Here is a 24,426-nt window from a genome sequence, read left to right as displayed (position 1 = left end):
GGCCGGGCTGACACCAGGGGCAAGGAGGGGATGTCGGTGGGGGCATCATCGGAATCGTCTCAGTGGGAACACAGAAAGCCCTGAGGGTGGGAGTGGGTATGGATGGTGCCGGGGCAGGCGGTTTGCATGGGAAGCTGCAGGCCTGGGTACACGGGGCTGTCCAGGGGGTGCTGGGCTGGGGAAGAGAGGGTGCCCTGTGCTGGGCACAGTGTGCAGGTGTGTGTGAGCAGGGGGCAGGTGGCCGTTGGGGTGGGAAAAGGTGCCTTGTGCGGTGGGATGGCGAATGACCCAGCAGGGCCAGAACTGCACACAAGCAGCCTTGCGCAGCCCATGGGGATAGAAGGGACCCCCACACTGCCCTGGGGACAGCCTGGAGGGGAGAGGGCTCCCACCCTGGCACCTCTGACATGGCCTGGGCAGGGGCTTCCCCCAGACCTGCAGTGCTGGGGCTTGGTGCTGTCCTGACTGGTCCCATGTCAGTGTTTGAAGGTGCTGCGGAGATGAGGCTGGTGGATGGTGGCAGGCGCTGTGCTGGGAGAGTGGAGGTGAGACACGAGGGCCAGTGGGGGACCGTGTGTGGTGACTACTGGAGCATGAACGATGCGGCAGTGGTTTGCAAGCAGCTGGACTGTGGGTCTGCTGTTGGAGCTCCTCAGTATGGACACTTTGGGCAAGGATCTGGCCCCATTTGGATGGATGATGTTGGCTGTAATGGCACCGAATCTGTCCTCTCTTACTGCCCACACAGAGGATGGGGTAAACATAACTGTAATCTTAGGCGGGATGCTGGAGTGATGTGTTCAGGTAAGGGAACAGCCTGTTCTTCACCATTGGGGATTTGATGGTGAAAGGGACCTTGGGTGTGCCCTCAGGGAGCAACAAGTGGGCACCAGAGCATTGCCCAATGGGGCCGGTTGCACTGCCAAGCTGGGACTGTCATTGCTGGTGTTCCCAGTCCCTGGGAAAAGCCCAGAGGGAGCCTACCGCAGGGTGAACTGACCCTGCCACAGTGTCTCAGCCCCTCTGCATTCAGTGTCTTGGGCTGCAGATGAATCCTCCATCCCTGCCCCAGGTTTTCCACTGATCTCCACTGGTCTCTACCCACTCCGCCAGTTCCCAGCCAACAGTGCTGAGGGTGCCTGTGCTGGAGAAACCAGGGGGGACTTGCTTGGCACTCCACACCTTGGAGGAATACCATGAGATGGCTGGTCCCCTGGGTCATTCCCCTTGACAGGCATGAGTACCTCAACTGAATCAAAAGGGCTTTTTGGAGAGCATGAGTGCTGGGCCCTGGGAGAGGAGCAGGGTGGCACACAGCCCTTCGCTGCCTGTCCCCGGGGCTCGGCTGTGTGGTCCAGCACTGCGAGGCTTAGGAGCTGGGCAGCTGCTTGACTCTGGCTGCTCCCTTCTGCATCACGGCATGCACAGGCTCGTACTGGGAGGTCCCTGGGGCTGTGACAGCCCCACAGGGGCACGGCCCCATGCAGGCAGCACTGACCTGCTGCCCAGCCTCTCCTGCCTGCCCATGGTTCCCCACACTGCCCCATGAAACAGAGGCTTTGGCATCATTTACTGACTCTCATCTGTGCCTGCTGTTACCCTCTGAGCCAGCATGAGCCCAGGGGGGCATGCGGGTCTCCTGTCCCTCTGCCTGGCTGTTGGCCTGGGACCTGTTCACCTCTGGGCAGAGCACTGGGTGCCTGGCTGAGGACACCCCCTCCAAGCAGGCATTGGAGGGGTCTGGACAGGCAGCAGCCATGGTAACAGCTGCACCATTGCTGTGCTCTGTGACATCTGCCCCTCACAGGAACCTCCCAACGCCCCAGAACTCCCCTGGGAGAGGGGTGCATTTCTGGCTGCATCAAGGTGATGGTCCTGCCTGGTCCCAGGCTCTGGAGGGGCTGAGCAGGCTGCAGCAGTCATTATCATCTAGACCAGTTCTCCCGGACCCAAACTGCTCACACCACTGCGGTGCTGGGGGGACCATGCCGGGCAGCCCAGGGTGCCTTGTGCAGCAGCAGGCTGTCTGAGGGGTGCCTGGTGCTGCAACAGACACGTATCCTCTAGTGCTGTGGTGGTGTAGAGAAGGGGTGCAGGGGGGCCTGGATGTGTTTGTGTCACCAACACTCCCCCAACAGCTTCCCCTGGGATGTGCAATGGGTCATTTGGTCACGGCTTGCTTGGAGGTGTTGCAGGATGTGGCCATGTATCTGCCACGTGGGAACCACTGGCCACTGCCACTGGGAACTCCCAGTTATTTTGGTTTTTGCCAGGATTTGTCCGGCTGGTGGAAGGGAAGAGCCGCTGCTCAGGACGTGTGGAGATCCATGACGGGCACCAGTGGAAAACTGTCTGTGACTCCCACTTTGGTCCCAAAGCTGCTGACGTGGTCTGCAGGGAGTTGCAGTGTGGCATGGCCCTGCCTGTGGCTGGGGCAGCTCACTTTGGAGAAGAGATGAGTCCCATGTGGGATGGAGAGCTGCAGTGTGTGGGGAATGAATCCCTCCTCGCCTCCTGCCCCAGGGGTTCTCCCAGGGACCAGCCCTGCACCCACATGAACAGCGCTGTTGCCACCTGCACACGTAAGGACTCAGGGTGGGGTGCTGAGCTCTGGGGTGAGCTCCAGCCTGAGTGGGGCAGGTTGTGCCTGTGGAGACAAGGGACCTGGGGTGTCTGTTCGCACGGGCTGGCAGAGAGGTGACCTTCCTGGGGGATCCTAGACAAGGGCAGGGCTGGGCTGATGCCCAAGGACAAGGAGGGGGCATGCGTTGGGAGGGCTCACTGGGATCATCATGTTGCACCAGAGGGGACACGGAAAGGGCTGTGGGTAGAGGATGAGCTGGGAGATGCCCAGGGCAGGCTGTGGTGCAGGGGATCTCGGGGCCCTGGGGAGAAGCAGCAGTGTGTGCTTGGGGGAGCCCTGGTGGGAGCAGGTCTCTTCTCAGGGTGCTGTCTGGGGAGGGGTAGGTGCCCTGGGTGGGTGTGGGCTGAGGGCAGGTTGCAGGGGGCCGTTGTGGTGGAAGGAGGTGCCAAAGTGTGTGGGGCCACAAATGACCCAGCAGGATGGGAGCTGGGCATCCCCAGCCTTGCGCAGCCTGTGGGGATAGAAGGGACCCCTGCAGTCCCCAGGGACAGCCTGGAGGGGAGTGGGCTCTCACCCTGGCACCTCTGACTCCTCCCGGGCAGGGGTTCCCTCAGACCCACAGTGCCGGAGCTCGGTGCTGTCCTGACTGGTCCTATGTCAGTGTTTGAAGGTGCTGTGGAGGTGAGGCTGGTCGATGGAGGCAAACCCTGTGCTGGGAGAGTGGAGGTGAAACAACAGGGCAAGTGGGGGACAGTGTGTGATGACTACTGGAGCATGAACGATGCGGCAGTGGTTTGTAAGCAGCTGGGCTGTGGGTCTGCTGTTGGAGCTCCTCAGTATGGACACTTTGGGCCAGGATCTGGCCCCATTTGGATGGATGATGTTGGCTGTAATGGCACCGAATCTGCCCTCTCTGACTGCCCACACGGAGGATGGGGTGAAAATGACTGTGGTCATGCTGAGGACGCTGGAGTGATGTGTTCAGGTAAGGGGACAGCCTGTTCCCCACCTCTGGGGCTGGGACAGAGAAAGAGATCTGGCTGTGCCCTCAGGGAGCAACAAGTGGGCACCAGAGCATTGCCCAATGGGGCCAGTTGCATTGCCGATCTGGGACTGTCATTGCTGGTGTTCCCAGTCCCTGGGAAAAGCCCAGAGGGAGCCTAACCTAAGGTGCCCACACCCTGCCTGGCCCCTGAGCTGGCCCAGATGAATCCCCCACCCTGCCCTGCATTGTCTGTTGATTCCCATCTTTCTCCTCTTATTCACCCAGGACCTGCCTGGCAGTGCCAGGGGCCACGTCCCCCCATGCCAGGGGCACCAAGAGTGACTCATGTGGCCACCCACAGTACTGGGGAAGGGCATGGGATGGTAGCTGCTTTGGGGTTTTCCTCCCTGGCAGGCACAAGTCCCTTGGCTGAAGCAAAGGGGTTGCTCAGAGAGGAGGAGCGCTTGGCCTGGCCTTTGGAGCAGGGTGGCATGTGGCACCTCATTCCTCTCCCGGGGTCACCCCATGAGAGCCTGCCCGTGGGGACACGGTCCCATCCAGGAGTGCTGACCTGCTGCCCAGCCTCTTATGTCTGTCCCAGCCCCTGCCTGCCTTGCACTTCTGGATTTGCCAGCATTGACTGGCTCTCCTCTGTGCCTGCCCTTGCACTGGGAGCTTGTGTAAGCCCAGGGCTGCTCTTCTGTCCACTCTCCTGCCCTCTGCCCGGCTGTTGGCCAGGGACATGAGCATCCAGCAGTGCACTCTGGCCAGGACTGAGGACCTTTTTCCCCAGCAGGCGCCAGAGCAGGGGTCTGGCACAGACACCGACCGCAGGTTCAGCCTCACTACACTTGTGCCCCGTGACATGTCCCATCTCCCAGCAGTGCCCAACAGCCCAAGACCCCCCTGGGAACAGGGCATGTTTCTGGTGGCACCAAGAGGTTCCTCATGCCTGGCCCTGAGCTCAGTGGGGCAGAGCGAGCTGCAGCAGCCAAGAGCGCCTGGGCTCATTTCCCTGGACCCCAAGTGCTCTGGGTGCTGCAGTGCCCAGGGGCCAGTGCCGGGCAGCCCAGGGTCTGTGGGGGAGCAGCAGCAGTTTGTCTGAGCAGTGCCTGTGGCAGTGGGTTTGGGAGGGAAGCAAGCCCACAAGGGCTGGGCTGATTTCTGAGGAGCGGCAGGCGGGCCCTGCTGTGTTTGTGCCATCAGCACCCTGTGAGAGCAGCTGGGGTGGTCATGGGGCTATTTGCCTTTGACCACCTTGGAGATCAGGTGGGACGTGGTCAGGGGCGTGCCAGGGGGCTGTGGGAACTCTCAGGGGTCTTTGGTTGCTGAGGGATCTTGCTGGCTGGTCAGAAGGAATAGCCCCTTCTTAAGGACGTATAGCGACCCATGACGGGGACCCTTGGAAAACTGTCTCTCACACTTTGTTCCCAAAGGCATCAACATGGTCTGCAGGGTCTGCTGCGGGTCTGCAACAGACACATACCCTCTAGTGCTGTGATGGTGTAGAGAAGGGGTGCAGGGGGGCCTGGATGTGTTTGTGTCACCAACACTCTCCCAACAGCTTCCCCTGGGATGTGCAATGGGTCATTTGGTGAGGGCTTGCTTGGAGGTGTTGTGGGAACTGCCAGAGCACTCTCAGTTGCTTTGTTTCTTCCAGGATTTGTCCGGCTGGTGGAAGGGAAGAGCCACTGGTCAGGACGGGTGGAGATCCATGATCGGGACCAGTGGAAAACTGTCTGTGACTCCCACTTTGGTCCCAAAGCTGCTGACGTGGTCTGCAGGGAGTTGCAGTGCGGCGTGGCCCTGCCTGTGGCTGGGGCAGCTCACTTCGGAGAAGGGATGAGTCCCATGTGGGATGGAGAGCTGCAGTGTGTGGGGAATGAATCCCTCCTCGCCTCCTGCCCCAGGGGGCCTCCCAGGGACCAGCCCTGCACCCACACGAACAGCGCTATTGTCACCTGCACACGTAAGGACTCAGGGTGGGGTGTTGAACACCTGAGCTGTGCTGGGGGTTAGGGAACAGAGCAAAGACTGTGCTGGGCCGGGTGTGAGGACAGGAGGGGTGATGGGTTGTCTGCAGCATGAAAATAGTGCAAGAGAAGAAAGGCATGCTGTCCCTCTGGCCTCTGCGCCAGCTACTGAGGGTACAAGAGCACCAATCCACCCTCAGTCCTCCTTCTCTGTCCCCAGAGTACACAGGGTTCAGGCTGGTGAACGGCAGCACGGCGTGTGCAGGGAGGGTGGAAGTCCAGGTGCTGGGGACCTGGGGGACCCTCTGTGCCTCCCGCTGGGATCTCTCGGATGCCCACATTCTCTGTCGTCAACTCAACTGCGGGTTTGCTGAGTCCATTCCTGGAGGAGAGTGTTTTGGGAGAGACACTGGCCCTGTCTGGAGAGACTCATTCCACTGTGACGGGACTGAAGCCCACCTGGGACAGTGCCCAGTGATCACCCTGGGGGCCTCACCGTGCTCCCATGGGAACAATGCCGCTGTCATTTGCTCAGGTGAGTGCTGGGAAAATGCTGCATTAACTCCATTTGCCCTTTGTGTGCGACACGGCCACCCAAAGCAGGGGTCCCATCGCAGTACCAGGCTGAATTTCTCCCTGGAGAAACCCTTGCTTCCCCAGGAGCCTTCTGGAGGGCTTTGCCTGCTCAGAGTGACTGCTGTGCTGTGGGAGAGCAGGGGACTGAACGGAGGCAGGCATCTGCCCCCAGGGCAGCGGCTTAGGCCCTGGCACCACTGGCAGGCCTGGGCTCCTGTGTTTTTCTGCTGTGGGATGAGCCCAGGACAGGGCTGCAGGGCTCTGCTCCATCCCTCGAGCTGCAGACAACCACATCCCATCCCCACAGAGAGCCCTGCAGAGCCTCCTCCCACCACGCAGGCAGGAGCTGCCTGGGTGCCCCCAGCAGCAGCAGACCTGGGTGTGAGCTGCAGAGTGGGCCAGGGCTCTGCCCTTGCTTCTTGTCAGCACAAGGCTCAATCCTGTCCTGTTTGGTCGGAGAATTCTGCCTTGCCCTCCTCCCTGAAGGGTGCCATGTTCCCCGGTGCCGCCGATGGCTGTGGCATCTCTGCTCTCCCCAGGCTCAGCCAGCTTTGCATCCCTGCGGCTGGTGGGTGGAGGGAGCCGGTGAGACGGGCGAGTGGAGATCTTCCAGCGTGGGACATGGGGCAGAGTCCTGGATGACCAGTGGGACGTGCGGGAGGCCAACGTGGTGTGCCGGCAGCTGCAGTGTGGACAAGCAGAGACAGCCTACAACCCCCCAAAGCCTGAGCGAGGGACGGGCCCCGTAGGGCTGCGAGGGGTCCAGTGCGCAGGGCAGGAGACCAACCTGACCCAATGCAACACCTCCCTGCCCGAGAGTGCACTGGAGGGAGGGGTTGCGGAGGACGTGGGAGTCATTTGCTGGGGTGAGCGGCACTGCACAGGCCCCCCAGATGATGGGGTGAGAGTGCAGCCAGCCCCTGACAGCAACGGGGGTTTCTCCCCACTGCAGGGAGCCGGCAGGTCCGGCTGGTGAATGGGGCTGGGCGCTGCGTGGGGAGAGTGGAGATCTACTACCAGGGCAGCTGGGGGACCGTCTGCGACGATGGCTGGGACCTGTCTGATGCTGCCGTCGTTTGCCACCAGCTGGGCGGTGGAGGGGCAGTGGAGGCGGTTGGCTCCGCTCGGTTCGGGGAAGGCTCCGGGCAGATCTGGCTGGATGGCATGAACTGCTCCGGGGCTGAAGCTGCTCTCTGGGACTGCCCTGCCAGGCCCTGGGGTCAGCATGACTGTGGGCACAAAGAGGACGCAGGAGTCATCTGCTCAGGTCTGTGGTGGGACCCTGGTTCCTGGGGAGGCCGGGACGTGGGGAGAGCTGCGCATGTCCAAGGCTGTTCCTGGCTGCCTCTGAACTCCTGCCTGAGCCCATGCTGCAGACACCCATGCACGGGCACCCTCAGTCCCACTGGGGGGCCCTGGAGAGCTCAGCTGTTCCCCAGTGTTAGCGGGAAGGGCAGGGATGTCAGTGCATCAGGGACTTCTCTCTGCCCCTGGGTGCAAGAGGGATGTGCTGGCCATGCCCCTGCCTGGCTGAGGGCCTGGGGGGTGCAGAGGTGTCCCGTCTCCCACAGCCCCAGACCAGCCTGTTCCCCTTGGTGCCTTTCCTTCCAGAGTTTGTGGCCCTGAGGCTGGAGAACAGCGACGGCTGCTCCGGGCGCCTGCAGGTTTTCTACAATGGGACGTGGGGGAGCATTTGCTCCAACTCGATGACTCTCGACACGGTGTCGCTGGCATGCAAGGAACTGGGCTGCGGGGATGGAGGATCCCTGGAAACACGCCTGCCCTATGGCAGGCTGTCTGGCCCTGCGTGGCTGGATAACGTGCAGTGTGGGGAGAAAACCAGCTCCTTCTGGCAGTGTCCTTCCACTCCCTGGGACCCACAGTCATGTGAAGACCTGCGAGATGAGATCCACATCACCTGCAATGGTAACCCTGAGCCACTCGGGCACCAGTGTCACCCCAGCTCCTGCTCCCCGCTGGGCACAGCCAAATGCGAAAAAGAGCTTGGAGGGGCTTTTCTTTCCATGTCAGACCCTACTCCTGCTGGTGGCAAAAATGTGACCCCAGCAACACACATCCAGCAGCAGTTGCCACCCAGGTTGCCAGCAGTGCCTGGGGAAGGCAGAGGCATCTCCAGGTGAGGTCTCAGAAGAGACCAGATGGGGTTCAGAAGAGTCTTCCCTCCATAGACACACAACTGCTGCTCTGTGAACCAGGGACCTTTAGGGGCTGAGCAGTCAGGGTCCCCCTAGACCTGCGCGTGTCCCCTGACTGACTGGGATGCAGATGCTGCCATGACCAAGATGGTACAGGGAGGAACAAGTGGAGCTCAGCCTTGCTGTGTTCTGCACGATCCCAGCCCCCTTCACTACAGGGTTTCTTTCTTCAGGGCGACACCCAGGAATGTCCCTGGCCCCGTTGGCCCCATGCCCCAACTCCACGAGCTGCACAGGTATTGAGCTGCTCTTCTGTGTACCCTTTTTGTCTGGCAGGGCTCTGCCTGCTGTCTGGGTGCCATGGGAGCTCTTTGCCTTCTCCAGACAGAGAGAAGATTCGTGCCGTGGGAGGCGAGGACGGGTGCTCGGGCAGAGTGGAGGTCTGGCACCGCGGCTCCTGGGGGACGGTGTGCGACGACTCCTGGGACATGCGGGATGCCGAGGTGGCGTGCAGGCAGCTGGGCTGTGGCCCTGCGGTGTCTGCCCTGAATGAGTCCGCATTTGGGATGGGGCAAGGCCCCATCTGGCTGGAGCAGGTGGAGTGCCGGGGGACGGAGCTGTCCCTGCAGGACTGCTGGGCCCGGCCCGGGGATGGCGGTGCTTGCCGGCATAAGGAAGACGCTGCTGTGCTCTGCTCAGGTGAGTGGCAGGGCTGGGACCTCTTGTTCAGGTGTTGGCAGGGAGCTAGAGAAGGCCTTTCGTCCACTTGGTCCTGGCATGGCCCCTGACCTCCCAAGAGCGAGACCATTCCTGCAGAGTGCAGGAGCCTGGCGCCAGGTGGGGAGCAGCCTCAGTGGAGCTGGGTGTCCTCAGGCCACTGCCTGGGGGGCCCTGCAGCCCCAGGGCTGTCCCCTGGGCTGCCTGTGCCATCCTGCCTGCTGCCCAGAGCAGAGGCCGCGGGCCCTGTCCTGGCCTCCCTTTCTAGCACTACTGGAGGGGCAATTTGGGTGGGGTGTGTCAAGGACATCTCCAGACACACACAGGGCATGTTGGGAAGGAGGCTCCCCAGTACCCGCACACCCGTCCTCTCAGCCCAGCTCTCCTTCTCCTCCTCTGCAGCTCCAGCCAGGACAGCAGCATCCCCACCCCGAGCAGGTAACTCATCCTCCCGCCCGAGGCTGGGTATCCCCAGCACCAGGCTGTGACCCACAGCTGGATGGAAGAGGCTCCTTGCTGGGGTGTGAAGCTCCCAGGAGGAGGCACTGGGGTGGTGGTGGGAGAGTTGGGGAGGGCTGTAATTTCCTCAGCAGGGTGGAAGCTTCCCCATTACTCAGCTCTGGGGTCTTCCAGCCTCTGCTGCCTTGAGTGATGTGAGTCAGGACTGGTGTTGTCCCCACCTCTCCCAGGCCTGGTGTTGCCCCTTCCATGTTCTTGCCCATGCAGATCCTACCCGAGGTCGTTTGACCAGCAGCGGGAGAGTCTCAGTGCCCGTCATCATCTGCATCATCCTGGGGGCCCTTCTCTGCCTGCTCCTGGCCCTCCTGGCTGGGCAAGTGCTAAGCGCCAGGGCTGGGCGCAGAGGTGGGTCCTTCCATAGCAGTCCCAGGGACCATGCCTCCTGGAAGGGCTGTGGGGTGCTGCGGGGTGTCACTGAGGGGCACAGGCAGAGCTGGGGGGATGAGACTGTGTGCTGCCACCTGTCCCATGCACCACCCCACTGACTGCCTGGCCATGGGGCACCAGCAGCAAGGGGTGGAGAGAGCCCAGAGGCGGGGGGAGGTAGTGATGGGGCGAGGAGAGAAATGACAGAGTGGAGATGACCAAGGCTGGCAGTGCTCTGGGTAGTGCTGGAGGGGGCTCTGGGGCAAGGGAGTTGGCAGGAGGAGCATGGGGCAGTAGAGTCCATCTCCATGGTGTCAGGTCCCCAAGCTGTCCCTCTGCCCAGCCCTGCCCATCCTCGTCCATCCCCCGGCAGGGCAGGGGCCCTGCTATAGGCCCATGGGGCAGATAAGGGGCAGCTCCGGGTGGCGAGGAAACATGGGAGCTGCTCCAAGGTCAGACAAGGGGGGAAAGACCCAGGGGCCAGAGGGGCATGAGTGCTGTCTCCGAAAGGATGATGCGAGGGTGACGCTGCCCCAGATAATCTCCACAGCAATGTTGCCCTCACTGGGGATGTGGCGGCCGTGCCTGAACAGCACAATGGGGCTGTGCTGTCAGACCAGTCCTGGGCTGGCCAAAGGAACGGGTTTGGGGGAGCACAGTGGGGTCCCATCGCCCCTCTGCCTGTCCCTGTGCCAGCCCTGCCTCTGTCCCCAGGCTCCAGGAGGGCTCAGGAGCTCTTCCCCGAGGCCGTGTATGAGGAGATTGGTTACAGCCCGGTGTGGGAGAAGCAGGCAAGGTTTGGTCGCTCAGGTGGGTGTGGGTCCTCCCTGCAGGCCCATCTGCAGGACCCTTTCCCCTGGCCCCAACACAGGGCTGATCCCCTGAAGCCTCCCAGCCCATGGTCCCTGCAGCGCTGGGGCCGTGTGGTCTGTGGGGGGAGCATCCAGGTCCTGGGCCCGGGAGAGGAGCTTCCTCCCAACCAGCTTTGCCCATCCCAGCTGGACAGCCCCTCTCTTCCTGCCCCTGCACCCCATGTGACACCCGAGGAGTGAGGGAAGGGGCTGCGCTAGGGCAGCTCTGGGAGCACCTTTGAGATGGTGTTTGTCTCGGGGGAGCAGGGTGATTCCCAGCCCTCCTCCCCATGCAGCCCCGCCTCTGTGGGTCCCCCTTCCCCAGCAGCGCTGACCATGAGACAGGTCCGTGGGGCTCGCTCCATAACACCCGCTGTGCATCTCTCCAGGCTCCTATTCAGAGGAGTCCCTGACCCAGCTGCAGCCCTCCCCTGGGGACAGCGAGGAGGAGGATGGTGTGGGATCGGCACCAGGTAATGGAGGCAGGAAGGGGCTGACCTCCCTGCAGCCATGTGGAGGACAGAGGTGTCACAGAGTGTCACCATCACAGACGGGGAGGACATGGGGGTCTCCCGTGGTGCTGCCAACACCAGCGTGTGAGCCCTGTGTCCCTGTGCATCCTCCCATCCTCTGCTCTGCAGGATGTGTCTTCTCACTGTCACCAGCTGCCCTCTCCTTTCAGATGTTCTTGTCCTGCCCGGACATGACCCAGTGGATGGCTATGATGATGCCAGGGAGGTTTCTGACCCTGGGGATGATGCTGCCCCTGGGCAGGGAGCTTGGGAAATGCCCAGGGCACGAGCGGAGGGAGCAGGGCCCAGGGATGCATTCGGAGGTGAGAGGGAAAGATAGCGCTGCCGGTTCCTGGGGTGACATCCCTGGTGCCACCCAAGTTGCTACTGTACGGACACCCAAAGCTCCTGGGAAGGGGGAACCTGACCCAGGAGTTTTCCTTGGAGGGACTGGGGGTGGGAGAAAGAGCTGAATGTGGTGAGGAGTGGGGCGGAAGGTGATGCACAGATCCCATGGGGCAAACTGCAATGTCCTGACTTGCTGTTTGCAGGGAGCAGCCTGTGCTCCCAGAGAAGTGCTGGGGTCCCTGGAGCTGAAGGAGACACCTCGTCCGTGTCCCTGGGGAGCATGGGCTATGATGATGCTGAAGAGGCGTCTCTGGCACATCCCCGTGAGGACACAAAGGCTGTGACAGTGGAGCTTGGTGCCCAACAGTCCCTGAGCCCCAGGCCAGGAGAGCCCATCCCTGCTGTGCAGCTGGGTGCAGGCAGGAGGGAGGAGAGGCCTGTGCAGCTGGGAGAGCCGTGAGCACCAGGGAACCGTCTCCCTTTACCAGGGGCAGCAGAAATGGCTGGGAGTTTCCTCTATTTTTATTCCCATTTTCACACTGTGCATCCATATTGGTTCCTATTAAAAGTCTCTGGGGGCTTTGACCCAGAGCTGCTGCTTGCCTGCCCAGGTGTCGGGTCATCTCCCTGAGGCTGCTCAGGGGAGCAGAGAACAAAGGAACAGTAGGGAAGGGGTGCGTCTCAGGGACAGCAGGCTCGGGGTCAGGCTGTGGGGCTGCGAGAGCCCCTGGTGCCTGGGGAATAATCCTGCTGACAGAGCCATTTCCATCCTGCTGGCCACAGGCAGTTTCTAGTCAAAATGGCTCTCTGATAGGTGCCGTGATGCCCCCCAGCGGGAGCACCCATTTCCTCAGCCTTGGGTGAAGCTCCTCTGCTGCAGGCTGGAAGGTGGGTTGGCTCCCTGTGGGGAGCTGCTGCAGCTCAGTACTGCCGCCAACAGCAGGATCTGGCCCTAGAGGAGAAGAGGACAGGAGGCGGCTGTCGCCAACATCCTCTCCCACTTCCACATTGCCCCATTCCCTGCTGGGAGCTCCTCCACCCCTGGGGGCATCTGGAGGAAGCCCAGGCTCACACATCCCTCTGTTCCATACCCTGGAGCCTTCCTGCTGGCAGCTGCCACAGGAGAGCAGTGTTCCCAGGGCGAGACTCCCACAGTGATTGGTGATATGCATGGACATGACAAACACGGCCTCCATCCCCTGGAGAACTCCCACTGGGATAAGCTCCAGCCTTGCATCTCAGAGAAATAAGGTATAAAAGTGAAGTAAAGAAGAAGAGGGGAGTGTTATCTTCTGAACACAGGATGGTGGGTCCTATGGGCAGGATGGACACTGACCTGCAGATTCAAGGTGCCCCAAGTGGGGACCAGCGAGAGAGCCCAGTGTCTGTCCCATGCCACCTCCCCACCAGCTCTGCCCTCCCACATCTATTATATTTCTCCCTTACTCTGGCACCTGGTAGAGGTTTGCCTCCTCTTCCTCAGGGAGAGCCACAGGCCTGGTGTGCTTGAGGGGGCAGCAGACCTGAGCAGAAAGAGCTCATTTCATGGCGTTTTGGGACCTGAAGAGTCTGGCCCTGTGGGCTGGGTTCATTCTCTGCAGCAAAGCAGGATTGTCACTGTGCCCCAGATCTGTGCTTCCTCCTGCAGCTCCTGAGGACCTACCTGAGGGGGGGGTCACAGTGAGACCCCCAACTCTCAGCACTGCTGCCCCACGCTGGGGAGAGCACAACTGTGGAAAGCCAACAGGAAGGCAGCCTTATTTCTCTTAGTTTGGGCTCACTGTTCCCAGGGGCTGAGCACCCTGCAGTGAAAGGCCGTATCTCACACTCCAGTTTGGTTGCGGGTGTTTTAGCTGCGGGACCAGCCAAGGCACCATCTGGCCCTTCCCGCCTGTGCACGGCTGTGGACAGGCCTGTGCCTCCCTGATCCCACCAGCGCAACATCGACAGAGACACCAAACACCCCAGGAACAAAAGGTGGGCACCAACCCCATGTCTGTGGGCTGTGTCTGGCCTCAGGAGCTCCACATGCCCTGAGCTGAGGCTCTGCTTAAGCCAGCGGTGATGGTGGAAGCAGGAGCACTTGGAGACAGGGTCAGGATAAGAAATGTCATTCCTCCAGCTGGGAGTCCCACAGCCCTGCCCAGGCTCGTCCAACTCAGACAGCCCTACCTGCTGGCACAGAGGAGCGCTTCCCTATGCGGTATGGGATCTCCACCTGGAGACAGGACAATCTCAGACCCTTATCCCTGGAAAGCCACCAGGGCAGTGTGGCCCTGGTCCCAAAGGGTGCCTGGGCTGGACCAGCACCCTCACACCACATCTCTCAGCACAGCCAGAAATGATTCCTAGTGTGCTGCTGACATCTCTCCCCTCCCTGAGGTCTCCCCACACTCTGCTGCCAAGCATTGTCCCTGGGCGGTGGGGTGGGTCTGTGGTGCAGGGCAGTGACCTGAGCTCAGGTCCAGCACAGCTGCCTGCTTCTCCTCCAAGAGGGGGCTCAGCAGAGGCAGCACACACAGCCCTCCCACAGCCCTCCTCACCTCACAGGCAAGCCCTGGGTGGGCAGGGCAGGCCCACAGGACCTGGAGAGGACCAGTGCCCGAGCTCCAGCCCGCACCTGCCTGAGGCTGGGGAGTCAGGGCAAAAGTACCCCTGGAGATGCTGGGGATTGAACCCAGGCCCTCCCACATGCGAAGCAGGTGCTCTGCCACTGAGCTACATCCCCTTGACACCTGCCAGCAGGAGAGGCACTCTCCTCCCGTGATGTGCCTATGACAAGTCCTGTATTCCCCTGGGTGCCCAGGGACCCTCTGCAGCAAACAGCACTTGAATCCTTCTGAGGTGGGGGAAGTTGGGGCCTGATCCTGGCACAGGGCTGCACTGCAGAGCGCTGCCCCTTCAAGGTCTCTGCAGGGCAATGGGGCAGAAGGAGGCTCTTGCTGCAGGTGCTGCTCCCACACGCTGGCCCACTCCGGGACGGGGCAATGGAGAGGAGCCTCCTCTGCCACCCAGGGCAACAGCTGTCTGTGCCACATCTGTCCCCAACTCTGCAGCAGCAGCAGTGCAACAGGGTGAGGGAAATGCCCTCCCTGGACTGATGTGCCCCCAGGCTCCGATGGCATCCCAGGGCATGCTGTGGAGGGCACATGGAGGCAGAAATCTTATACCCCGTCCTCCAGGCGCCGGGCCTCCCCCTGCACCCCTCTGTTCCCCAGCAGCCCTGCAGGTGAGGTGAACAGCAGGCTTCCATCTCCATGGGGCTGGGGATGGGCGTTGGGCTCAGGGACCTTCCCATTCCTTCAGCACTGATGTCTGTCCTGACAGCAAAGCCGTGCCCGGGGACAGCCCTGGCTGGGGTCCCTGTGGCAGGGTGGGTGAGCGTGCTCAGCTGTTAACCCAAAGGCTGATGGTTTGACCACACGCAGGGATGGTGTCCTCACACTGGTACAGCTGGGGCAATTGTGTTGCCCAGTGCGATAGATTTTTCCCTGCTGAGCCCCTGCCTAGCAGAGAGGGTTTAGGGGAATCAAAACCAGAGCACAGTCACTGTGACCTTCTGGAGTGGTTGAGTGGAGTTAAGGGGATGGGCTGCTCATCGATTCTGCTTTGCCCACATGGCCCCAAAGCCCATCCTCAGCAATGACTCTCCCGTTTTTGCTCAAGAAAGACCTGGAAGGACTGCTCTTTTGGAGCACTGATAATCCCGCAGGCACTACCCCTGCAGCCAAGCATTTTCAAGCTCGCGCTCAAAGCTGAGAAGACAGTAACTCTGCTTGGACAGACAGTCTCTGCCAGGTGGCATGGACACTGCTGATTCCCCACTCCAGAGTGGCAGAGGCTGGATCCCCTTCTCAGGACAGACTTCTTGCCAGGAAGCCACAGCCAGGGGGGTGCCTCACCTGGTTCTTACTGGCACTTCACTCAGCATCCGTTTGGGTGGATATTTCTTTCTTTTCTGTGTCTACTCTTTCCACACACAGGAATGACAGAAAAACAAACATTTCATAAAAGCTTGTCAGAAAGCCCTTGTTATAGACAGGAAGTCCATCAAATCTGGAGGGAGCCAGGAACATTGCCATAAGCACCAAGAAGATCCAAGAAGCTCAAGGCCTCTTCTGGAATGCATCAAATTCTTGCAACCATGATTTGAGCCTGGAAGTGGGAAGGGATTTGTGTCTGTGGGTGGAGGAAGAATAAGTGTGTTGTGGGAATATGTCAGGGCTGAAGGCCCTTGCGCAAATCAGGGGTGATGGAGACATTTCCATCTTGGGCGCATACCTCAACTTAGGAAATGGGGAAAGCCCGCTGCTGGGGGTGGATGTTCTCAGTCATGCCCCATGAGCAAGAAAGAAGAAAATAGGAGGACTCAGGTTGCAATATCTAAGTCAGCCAGTGGGAAACAAATAAGTAATTACATTGGGAGAGGGGGGCTGGAGGGGGGTCAGATTAGGAGAAGGAAAGAAATGGAAAGTAATGATTTCTGTTTTAAAAAATTTGGGAAGGTGAGACCCAGCTCAGGTACCCTTCTTCTGGAGAACAATCTACTTTTTCTTTTTTCTTTTTTTTTTTTTTTCCAGCGGGGCTGACCCTATCAGACTAGCTTTCACAGTTCTCCTCTGCTAGACAGCTCAGAGAACAGGAAGGATGGGATTCATCTACTCAGATTTAGACATGTCCAGTGGAAGGGCTTGATTCAGCTGCCCCCTTCTCACTGTCAATATGAAGATGTCCTGAGGAATCCCAGACACGCAGGAACCCCACCCCTCAGCTTGGCTGGGTAACGGAAGAGAAAACAGCATGTTTAGAGAAAGTTTTCTGCCAGTCCTGGGCAGGTGTAGCATTTCAACAGCTCCCACTTGCAGGATCACAATTGTGGTTACTTTAAAGACAGAGGAAAGCCAGGGAAGTTTTTTACCCTCTTCAGCACCAGACCTGTATTTCTTTAAGACACAAATTTTCCCACTTCTCATTCCCCAAACAGTCCCCAGATTCTGCACTTCTAAAGATATACCTGGTACACAAAATATGCACTTCTGAGTTGTCCACGCTTGACACAACCACAACCTGTTCATTCCTGGTGGGTCACAACTGGTAGGAGCTCTCGATGCAGGCCACAGTCTTTCTGAGGGCATTTCCAAGAGCCCCCTTGACTTGCCTGTTCCGCAGGCTGCAGAGGAGTGGATTGGCCATGGGCGTGAGGATGGTGTAGAAAAAGGATGGTACCGTATTGAGCTGCCTCAGTGAGGCTGTTCTGGGTATCATATAGACAACGATGAGGGTACCATAGAAAACAGTGGCCACGCTGAGGTGAGAGGAGCAGGTGGAGAAGGCCTTCTGCCTCCCCGTGGTGGCTGGGATCCTCAGGATCGCAGCTATGGTGCAGATATAGGATACCAAGGTGAACACAAATGGGAAGACCACATCCAGAAAGCAGATGATGAAAGTAACCAGTCTAAGCACGGTGGTGTCACTGCAGGTGAGCTCCAGCAGTGGGGCAAAATCACAGAAGAAGTGATCAATTGCATTGGGACCACAGAAGTCTAAGTTGGAAAGTAGCCCGGTGACTCTGGTAGACATTAGTAATCCTGCTAGCCAAGACCCAGCCACCAGCTGGAGACAGAGATTCTGCTTCATGATGCTGGCATAGAGCAGGGGGTGGCATATGGCCAAATACCGATCCTAGGACATGGTGGCCAGCAGATGACACTAGGTACCTGCACAACAGGCAAAGGAAAAGAATTGTGTCATGCAGCCTTGAGCAGAAATGGTTCTGTCCCTGTCTAGGAAGCTGGCCAGCAGCCTGAGCAGGATAGTGGAGGTACAGCAGATTTCCACACTGGAGAAATTAGGCATCTGCTCTGAGGCCCACGAAAGAAGGAGGAGGAAACCTAAGAAAAGGGAAGGGAATGTTGACAAAGGTAACAAGATGAATTTCACCAAGCACGGTATTACTTTCCCTTGCCACACCTTCAACTGATCGGGTACCAAAACGGATCCTCACAACCACACCAGAGCAAGAATATTTTTCCTGAAGGCCTTTTCAGTCCTTTGCGAGTTGAAAACCCTCCTTTTCACACTGCTGCTGGTGATTTCTCTGCTCGCTGTCATGGGGAATGCAGTCACCATTGCCATCCTTTGGCTCCACCACTAGTGCCACACCCCCAGGCATCCCTTCCGCAGCACCTTGTCCTTCTTGCATATTTGGTTCACTCTGGTCATTCCCCCTAACATGTTTGTCAGTCTGTCGTGGTTTAACCCCAGCCAGCAACTAAGCACCACACAGCCGCTCGCTCACTCCCCCCCGGTGGGATGGGGGAGAGAATCGGAAGAGTAAAAGTGAGAAAACTCATGGGTTGAGATAAAGACAGTTTAATAGGTAAAGCAAAAGCCGCGCGCACAAGCAAAGCAAAGCAAGGAATTCATTCACTACTTCCCAGCGGCAGGCAGGTGTTCAGCCCTCCCCAGGAAAGCAGGGCTCCATCACGCGTAACGGTTACTTGGGAAGACAAACGCCATCACTCCGAACGTCCCCCCCTTCCTTCTTCTTCCCCCAGTTTATATACTGAGCATGATGTCATATGGTATGGAATAGCCCTTTGGCCAGTCTGGGTCAGCTGTCCTAGCTATGCTCCCTCCCAGCTTCTTATGCACCTGGCAGAGCACAAGAAGCTAAAAAGTCCTTGACTAGTGTAAACTCTACTCAGCAAGAACCAAAACATCAGTGTCTTATCAACATTATTCTCATCCTAAATTCAAAACACAGCACTCTACCAGCTACTAAGAAGAAAATTAACTCTATCCCAGCTGAAACCAGGACAGTATCCACCCCTTATTCCATACCATTTACGTCATGCTCAGGTCCCACATTATCCAATACATCCTCATTAACCACCACCCCACTTATTCTATGGACCACTCCTGTAAAATGTCTGTAAAATGTCCATAAACATCCACAAATGTCCACATAATGTCCATTGGGTTCATTTAGTCCGTGACTGGGCTCCATCGGTGATGGTGATCACTCAGGACAGGAGAGGTGGTGTGTTGCGTGGAGTTATTGGGCACCGAAGCCAGCTCAGGTCGGGTTACTGCTGCACTTGCACTGCTTCTTGTAAGGCTTCTCCTCCATTTGTTCAGGTGGTTCCTGCTATGGTAATTCCTATAACATGCAACTCAGATCATGGGTTACAACAATTTAAAGGTATTTCCATTACAATCTCCACCCCTGGCCACTTTGGGCCAGGATTAACATTGCAATGAACTCCTCCCCTTGCTCCTAGCCTGGCTAGCAACAAGGGGTTCCTGTTATAGTAATTCTCATAACATGCAACTCAAATCCTGGGTTACAACAATTTAAAGGTATTTCCATTACAATCTCCACCCCTGGCCCCTTTGGACCAGACCATTGGGTTTAACACTGCAATGGACTCCTCCCCTTGCCCCTGCTTCGGCTTGGACTTATCCACAGACTGTAGTCCCTTAGCGGTTTACCTGCTCCAAGCGGAGCCTTGTCTATGAGCCACAGTCTCTCCAGGGGTATACCTGCTGTGGCATGGATTTATCCACAGCCACAGTCACTTAGAGGTGCACCTGTTCCCACATGACCTTCTCCATGGGCCACAATGCTTTCAGAGATATACCTGCTCCAGCGTGGCCTTGCCCGCAGCCACAGTCTCTTCAGAAGTAAACTTGCTCCACCATGGCCTTACCCGCAGCCACAGTCTCTTCAGAAGTAAACTTGCTCCATCATGGCCTTACCCATGGCCACACGCTTTGAGGTGCTCCAGCATGACCTCATGCACAGCCACTGATGCTTCAAGGTGTACCTGCTGCAGCACGGACTTATCCACAGCCACAGATGCTTCGAGGTGTACCCTCTCCAGCGTGGACTTATCCTTGGGCCACAATCCCTTCAAGAAGTATACCTGCTGTGGCACAGACATAACCATGGCCACAGACTCTTTGAGACATACCTGCTCTGGTATGGGCTTATCCACGTCCACAGGCGCTTCGGGGTGTCCTGCTCCCACATGGACTCATCCACAGGTCACAGTCCCTTTGACTCGAGTTCACACTGGAGTTCCAGCCTGTCCAGTACAGCAGTGCAGAAACAGCAGCGATGCCCTGGCCATCTGCCAACCCAGGGCATGGCCGTTGTTGTTATCAAAATGTTCCCAGGCACAGCACAGTAAGATGATAAGCAGTTCAGCAAGTAGCAAAAGCAAAAAGCAGCCACTAACGAGCACTATACTCTAATATACAGTAAGGCAAGCAAGCCCCATGGCAAGTACAGAAGCGTGCTGATTAATACCTAAACAGCACTAACAACTATAAATTCAATCTAGCACACTCCAATTAAATCTGTCATTATCTCGAACCCTTCGAGCCCCACGTTGGGCGTCAAAAAGGACTGTCGTGGTTTAACCCCAGCCAGCAACTAAGCACCACACAGCCGCTCGCTCACTCCCCCCCGGTGGGATGGGGGAGAGAATCGGAAGAGTAAAAGTGAGAAAACTCATGGGTTGAGATAAAGACAGTTTAATAGGTAAAGCAAAAGCCGCGCGCACAAGCAAAGCAAAGCAAGGAATTCATTCGCTACTTCCCAGCGGCAGGCAGGTGTTCAGCCCTCCCCAGGAAAGCAGGGCTCCATCACGCGTAACGGTTACTTGGGAAGACAAACGCCATCACTCCGAATGTCCCCCCCTTCCTTCTTCTTCCCCCAGCTTATATACTGAGCATGACGTCATATGGTATGGAATAGCCCTTTGGCCAGTCTGGGTCAGCTGTCCTAGCTATGCTCCCTCCCAGCTTCTTATGCACCTGGCAGAGCACAAGAAGCTAAAAAGTCCTTGACTAGTGTAAACTCTACTCAGCAAGAACCAAAACATCAGTGTCTTATCAACATTATTCTCATCCTAAATTCAAAACACAGCACTCTACCAGCTACTAAGAAGAAAATTAACTCTATCCCAGCTGAAACCAGGACACAGTCTCATGGTGGAGATTAAGATATCTCTGCTGCTGCTTACAAGTCCCTTCTTCTCCGTCAGCACAGCTGAGTTTAACCTATGTGTTGTGATGTGTTTCGATTGCTGCAGGGCCATTTGCAGCCCCTCACACGACTCTGTCCTTACCAGCTCCTGGCTGTGCTCCATGCTCATCTTTAGCTGCTGGGGAATGGCATCTCTCTCCACACTCAGCCCCACCATCCTGTATGCCATTAGACCCTCTGTGCCCACTGCAGAGACTGCTTCTTCTGCGGCATCATCCCTTTGCTGAGAGCAGCCCGCATGGGCACCAGCTACTATGAAACATGAGCGTTGCTCTCTTCTCCGCTGTGTTGCTGGGCTCCTTCACACTGACCTCTGTGGTTTATGCCTACATTATATGCACCGTCCTGAGGATAACCTCTGTGCAAAGCCACAACAAGGCCTTCTTCACCTGGCTATCCTTCACCTGCATACCCTATCTTTCTTCACTCACTATGGCATATGCCGGCTGCATGCTTGACGATGCGGGGCCTGAAGAGAAGCTGCTTTGTTGTAAGCTGCCTGCAAATTTGCAGGTTCCCCTAGGAAAGTGCATTCAGGAGAAGAACAATTTTAGAGAACTGAGGTGTCACCCAGGAGAGTAAGAAGACACAACCATTTGAGTGTTTAAACTGACCCAGAAAATGGACACTGTGACTGTCCCCTCTCATTCACTGATTCACTACGCTCATACTGCTGTAGGTGACTGAGCTTGAGCTTTTGCTCAAATACAGCCAGGGGTTTAATCTCAGAAAATGAGTGCAGAGCTTCCCCTATGCCAGACTAGAGGCAAAGAACAAGCCAGGCATTTGGGATCTAAGACTAGCCTGAGCCCCAAGCTAAAATGTCAGTGCAAACATGGAGCACTGCCCTGTACTGATCTTCCCATTTTACTCCTTGTGGAAGTGCTACCCATTCTGGCCTGGGACAGAGCCTAAGGGGACAACACAGCCTGTGGAGAAGATCTGTTTCACTGCTTCAAACCCACCATCTCCTCCTCTCCCTCTCCTTCCCTTGCACTTGGAATCATCCTACTTTGGCAGTCATCTGCTCTGCTCCTTTCCATGTCTAAAAACAAATATAAAGATGAAGGGAAAAACATCAGTCTTTATTGCATATAGTTTTCTTGTGCTTCCTTCTGTTAGATGTCTATTTTGACATTAAAAAAACCAAACAACCTTAATAAATGAGTGATTTGAGACTTGAATAGTGAGTTTCATGTGCTTCACTGCAGGTGCCTGTGCGAACTGGTTTTCCCCAGGCTCCCTCTAGAGTCAATGGAAACAAGAGAAAACGCTAGAGGCTGGTTCCTCCCAACCTATAACTGGCATGCAAAAGAAAAAGGTTGCAAATCTCTTCCAGACACTCTTCTCTTGCTCTGCATTTAGGTCAGGACATTTGATAGCAATAGCAATGAGCAACTCTTTGGAAACAAGCGTGTTTCAGTGCAGACGGATGTCAGATGAGATTGTGTGACAGACTGTGGAGTCATCATACCTTTCAGTCATTATTTAGAGTACGAAAGAAAACAAGTTATACTTGGTCCCTATTCCACCCCCTCCCCCTTTCCTGAGGAAACAGAGAGCAAGAAGGTGTGGAAGGAAGCAGGGGATTACAAAAGAGATACTATTACTTATTTTGAAAACAAGAGATTCTCAAGGATTCCTAGTGCAAAAAGGCAAGTACTACTGAAAAATACAAAGAATTGCTTTCAACATATGTATTTCATTTCATTTCATTTGATGGTTTAGCATTTGTGCAATAGAAGAGATGAGTTTGGCACATAGGTGTGACAGATGTTTGCAATAGGTCTGAGTGAATGTGGAATTTGCCAGGAATGGGGTGAAATAGCTCACAGCCTCTTTAAAATCTTCTGTTCTGGAGAAAGAATCCTTTGGGAGAGTTTGAGAAAGGTAGAAAGATGACAACAAATTCTCTGAGGACTCGAACTGAAATGTAAACCAGAAAAATCAGGGGGTGAGAAAGGCTTGAAGGACTCTCTCTCTCTCTCTGTGCTATATAGGAGGAAGACTGCAAGCAAGGAAAGAAGCAGAGAAGGAAGGATTCCTTTCATCCAGACGGTGAAATAATCACACTTGGGTTTTGCCATCTTCCTGTCTCGGCAGGATGAACTGAAATTCAGCACGGCAGCAGAAAATGAAACTGCAGTTACTGAGTTCATCCTAGAGGGTTTCTCAGGGCTTGATCAAAGCCTGCAGCTATTTCTCTCTCTGCTCCTTCTGCTCATATACCTGACAACAGTGATGGGGAACGCAACCATCATTTTCCTCGTGTGTGTGGATCACCGCCTGCAAACCCCCATGTACTTTTTCATCAGCAATCTGGCCTTCCTGGAAATCTGGTTCACATCCTCCACAAGCGTCAAATTGTTTGTGATCCTGAGTTCTGGTAGGAGGAAAATCTCACTAAGCAGCTGCTTTACCCAGTCCTGTTTCTATTTTGCCCTGGGCTGTACAGAGTTGGTTCTACTTGTCGTCATGTCCTTTGACCGCTACATTGCCATCTGCCAGCCTTTGCGTTATGCTGCCATCATGAAGCCTCAGCTCTGCATCCACCTGGTTGTTGCTGCTTGGGTCATAGGCATCACAGTCTTGAGTTACCATCTGGTCCTCCTCTACAAGCTGACTTTCTGTGGCTCAAACAAGATCCACCATTTTTTTTTGTGACAACTCCCCCTTGTTCACATTGTCCTGCTCTGACCCCAGCCTGCTTTGGAAAACAGACTCTGTTTTCTTATCGTTTATCCTACTGGGTTCCTTATGTTTAACTCTGGCATTTTACATGGGCATCCTTTTCTGTATTCTGCACCTGCCAGCAGCCGCTGGGAGGAAAAAAGCTTTTACTACGTGTTCTTCCCATCTCACCACCTTGGCCATTGCATATGGGAGCTGCATTGCTCTCTATGTGCGTCCTTCCGGAGATGTTTCCTTGGAGACAAACAGAATTGTGGCTTTGCTGAACACTGTCCTGTACCCACTCTTAAATCCATTCATCTACAGTCTTAGAAACAAGACTGTGATACTGGCCCTGAACAAAGCCATTGCCCGTGCAACAGCACAGCTTTTCCCCTAATCCCGATGCATTTCTGGACAGCAATTCCAATGAGCTGCTATGTTAAATATGCTAAACAATACCAGTGCATAGGTATGTAACCTGCAAATACAGCTGCCTCAGGAGATGCATGTTCTTGTTGGGTTGTCTTAGGTTAAGTGAGAAGAAGCTCATGTGCACACACAAAGAAGGCACTACCGATGGCAGGAGGAGTAACCCAGTCAATACCCTGCCCCAGCTGCTCCCAGAGCCATCACAGGAGAGCCACCAGCTCATCAAGAGCCCATCTCCACAAAGCGAGAAGAGCACAGAGGCACCGTGGCAGGTGGGAACCCAAAGGACAGGCTCCTGAGGAAGGAACGTTTTGTCCCAGCTCCTTCCAGGGCTGCCCTGGGAGAGCCGTCAGCCCCGTTGTCCAGGTGTGAAACCCACCAAGAGGAGTCACTGCGAGCAGCTCTCTGGATCACCATTTGGACTAAGGGAATTGTCGCCTAGGGGCTTAGGACACATTATGGGATGCAGGGGAAGAGCATTTTTGGATTGCACAGGATTTATTACGGGAAGTGTAGGGGAGGATCCCGACCAGTGCAGTCTGTCCTGTTTTTCTCATTAAACTTAATTTCTAGCTCATTCCTGTGGGGGGGAATCTCTTTTCTGTGTGAACATGTGAGCACAGGGGGATGAGTGCAGCAACTGGAGAAGGACCAGGGGGTCAGACAGCCCGTATGTTATTAG

The 24,426-nt window shown here is 56.6% G+C and overlaps 1 protein-coding gene across 1 annotated transcript; it reads left to right on the top strand.

Annotated features, from left to right (window-relative positions):
- Positions 1-3,238: 3,238 nt before the first annotated feature.
- On the top strand, positions 3,239-23,712 carry LOC309603960 (olfactory receptor 6X1-like; the record flags this gene model as incomplete). The annotated part of the gene is given in 4 exon segments (XM_082338832.1): positions 3,239-3,394; positions 8,739-8,870; positions 22,746-23,294; positions 23,296-23,712. Coding segments are annotated over 4 exon segments (1,254 nt in total).
- Positions 23,713-24,426: the final 714 nt, after the last annotated feature.

This window comes from Platalea leucorodia (assembly GCF_965183815.1).
Source record: "Platalea leucorodia genome assembly, contig: HAP1_HAP1_SCAFFOLD_274, whole genome shotgun sequence".
Taxonomy (NCBI): domain Eukaryota; kingdom Metazoa; phylum Chordata; class Aves; order Pelecaniformes; family Threskiornithidae; genus Platalea; species Platalea leucorodia.
Note: the sequence above shows the minus strand (reverse complement) of the source record. Positions and strands in the feature narration are given on the sequence as shown.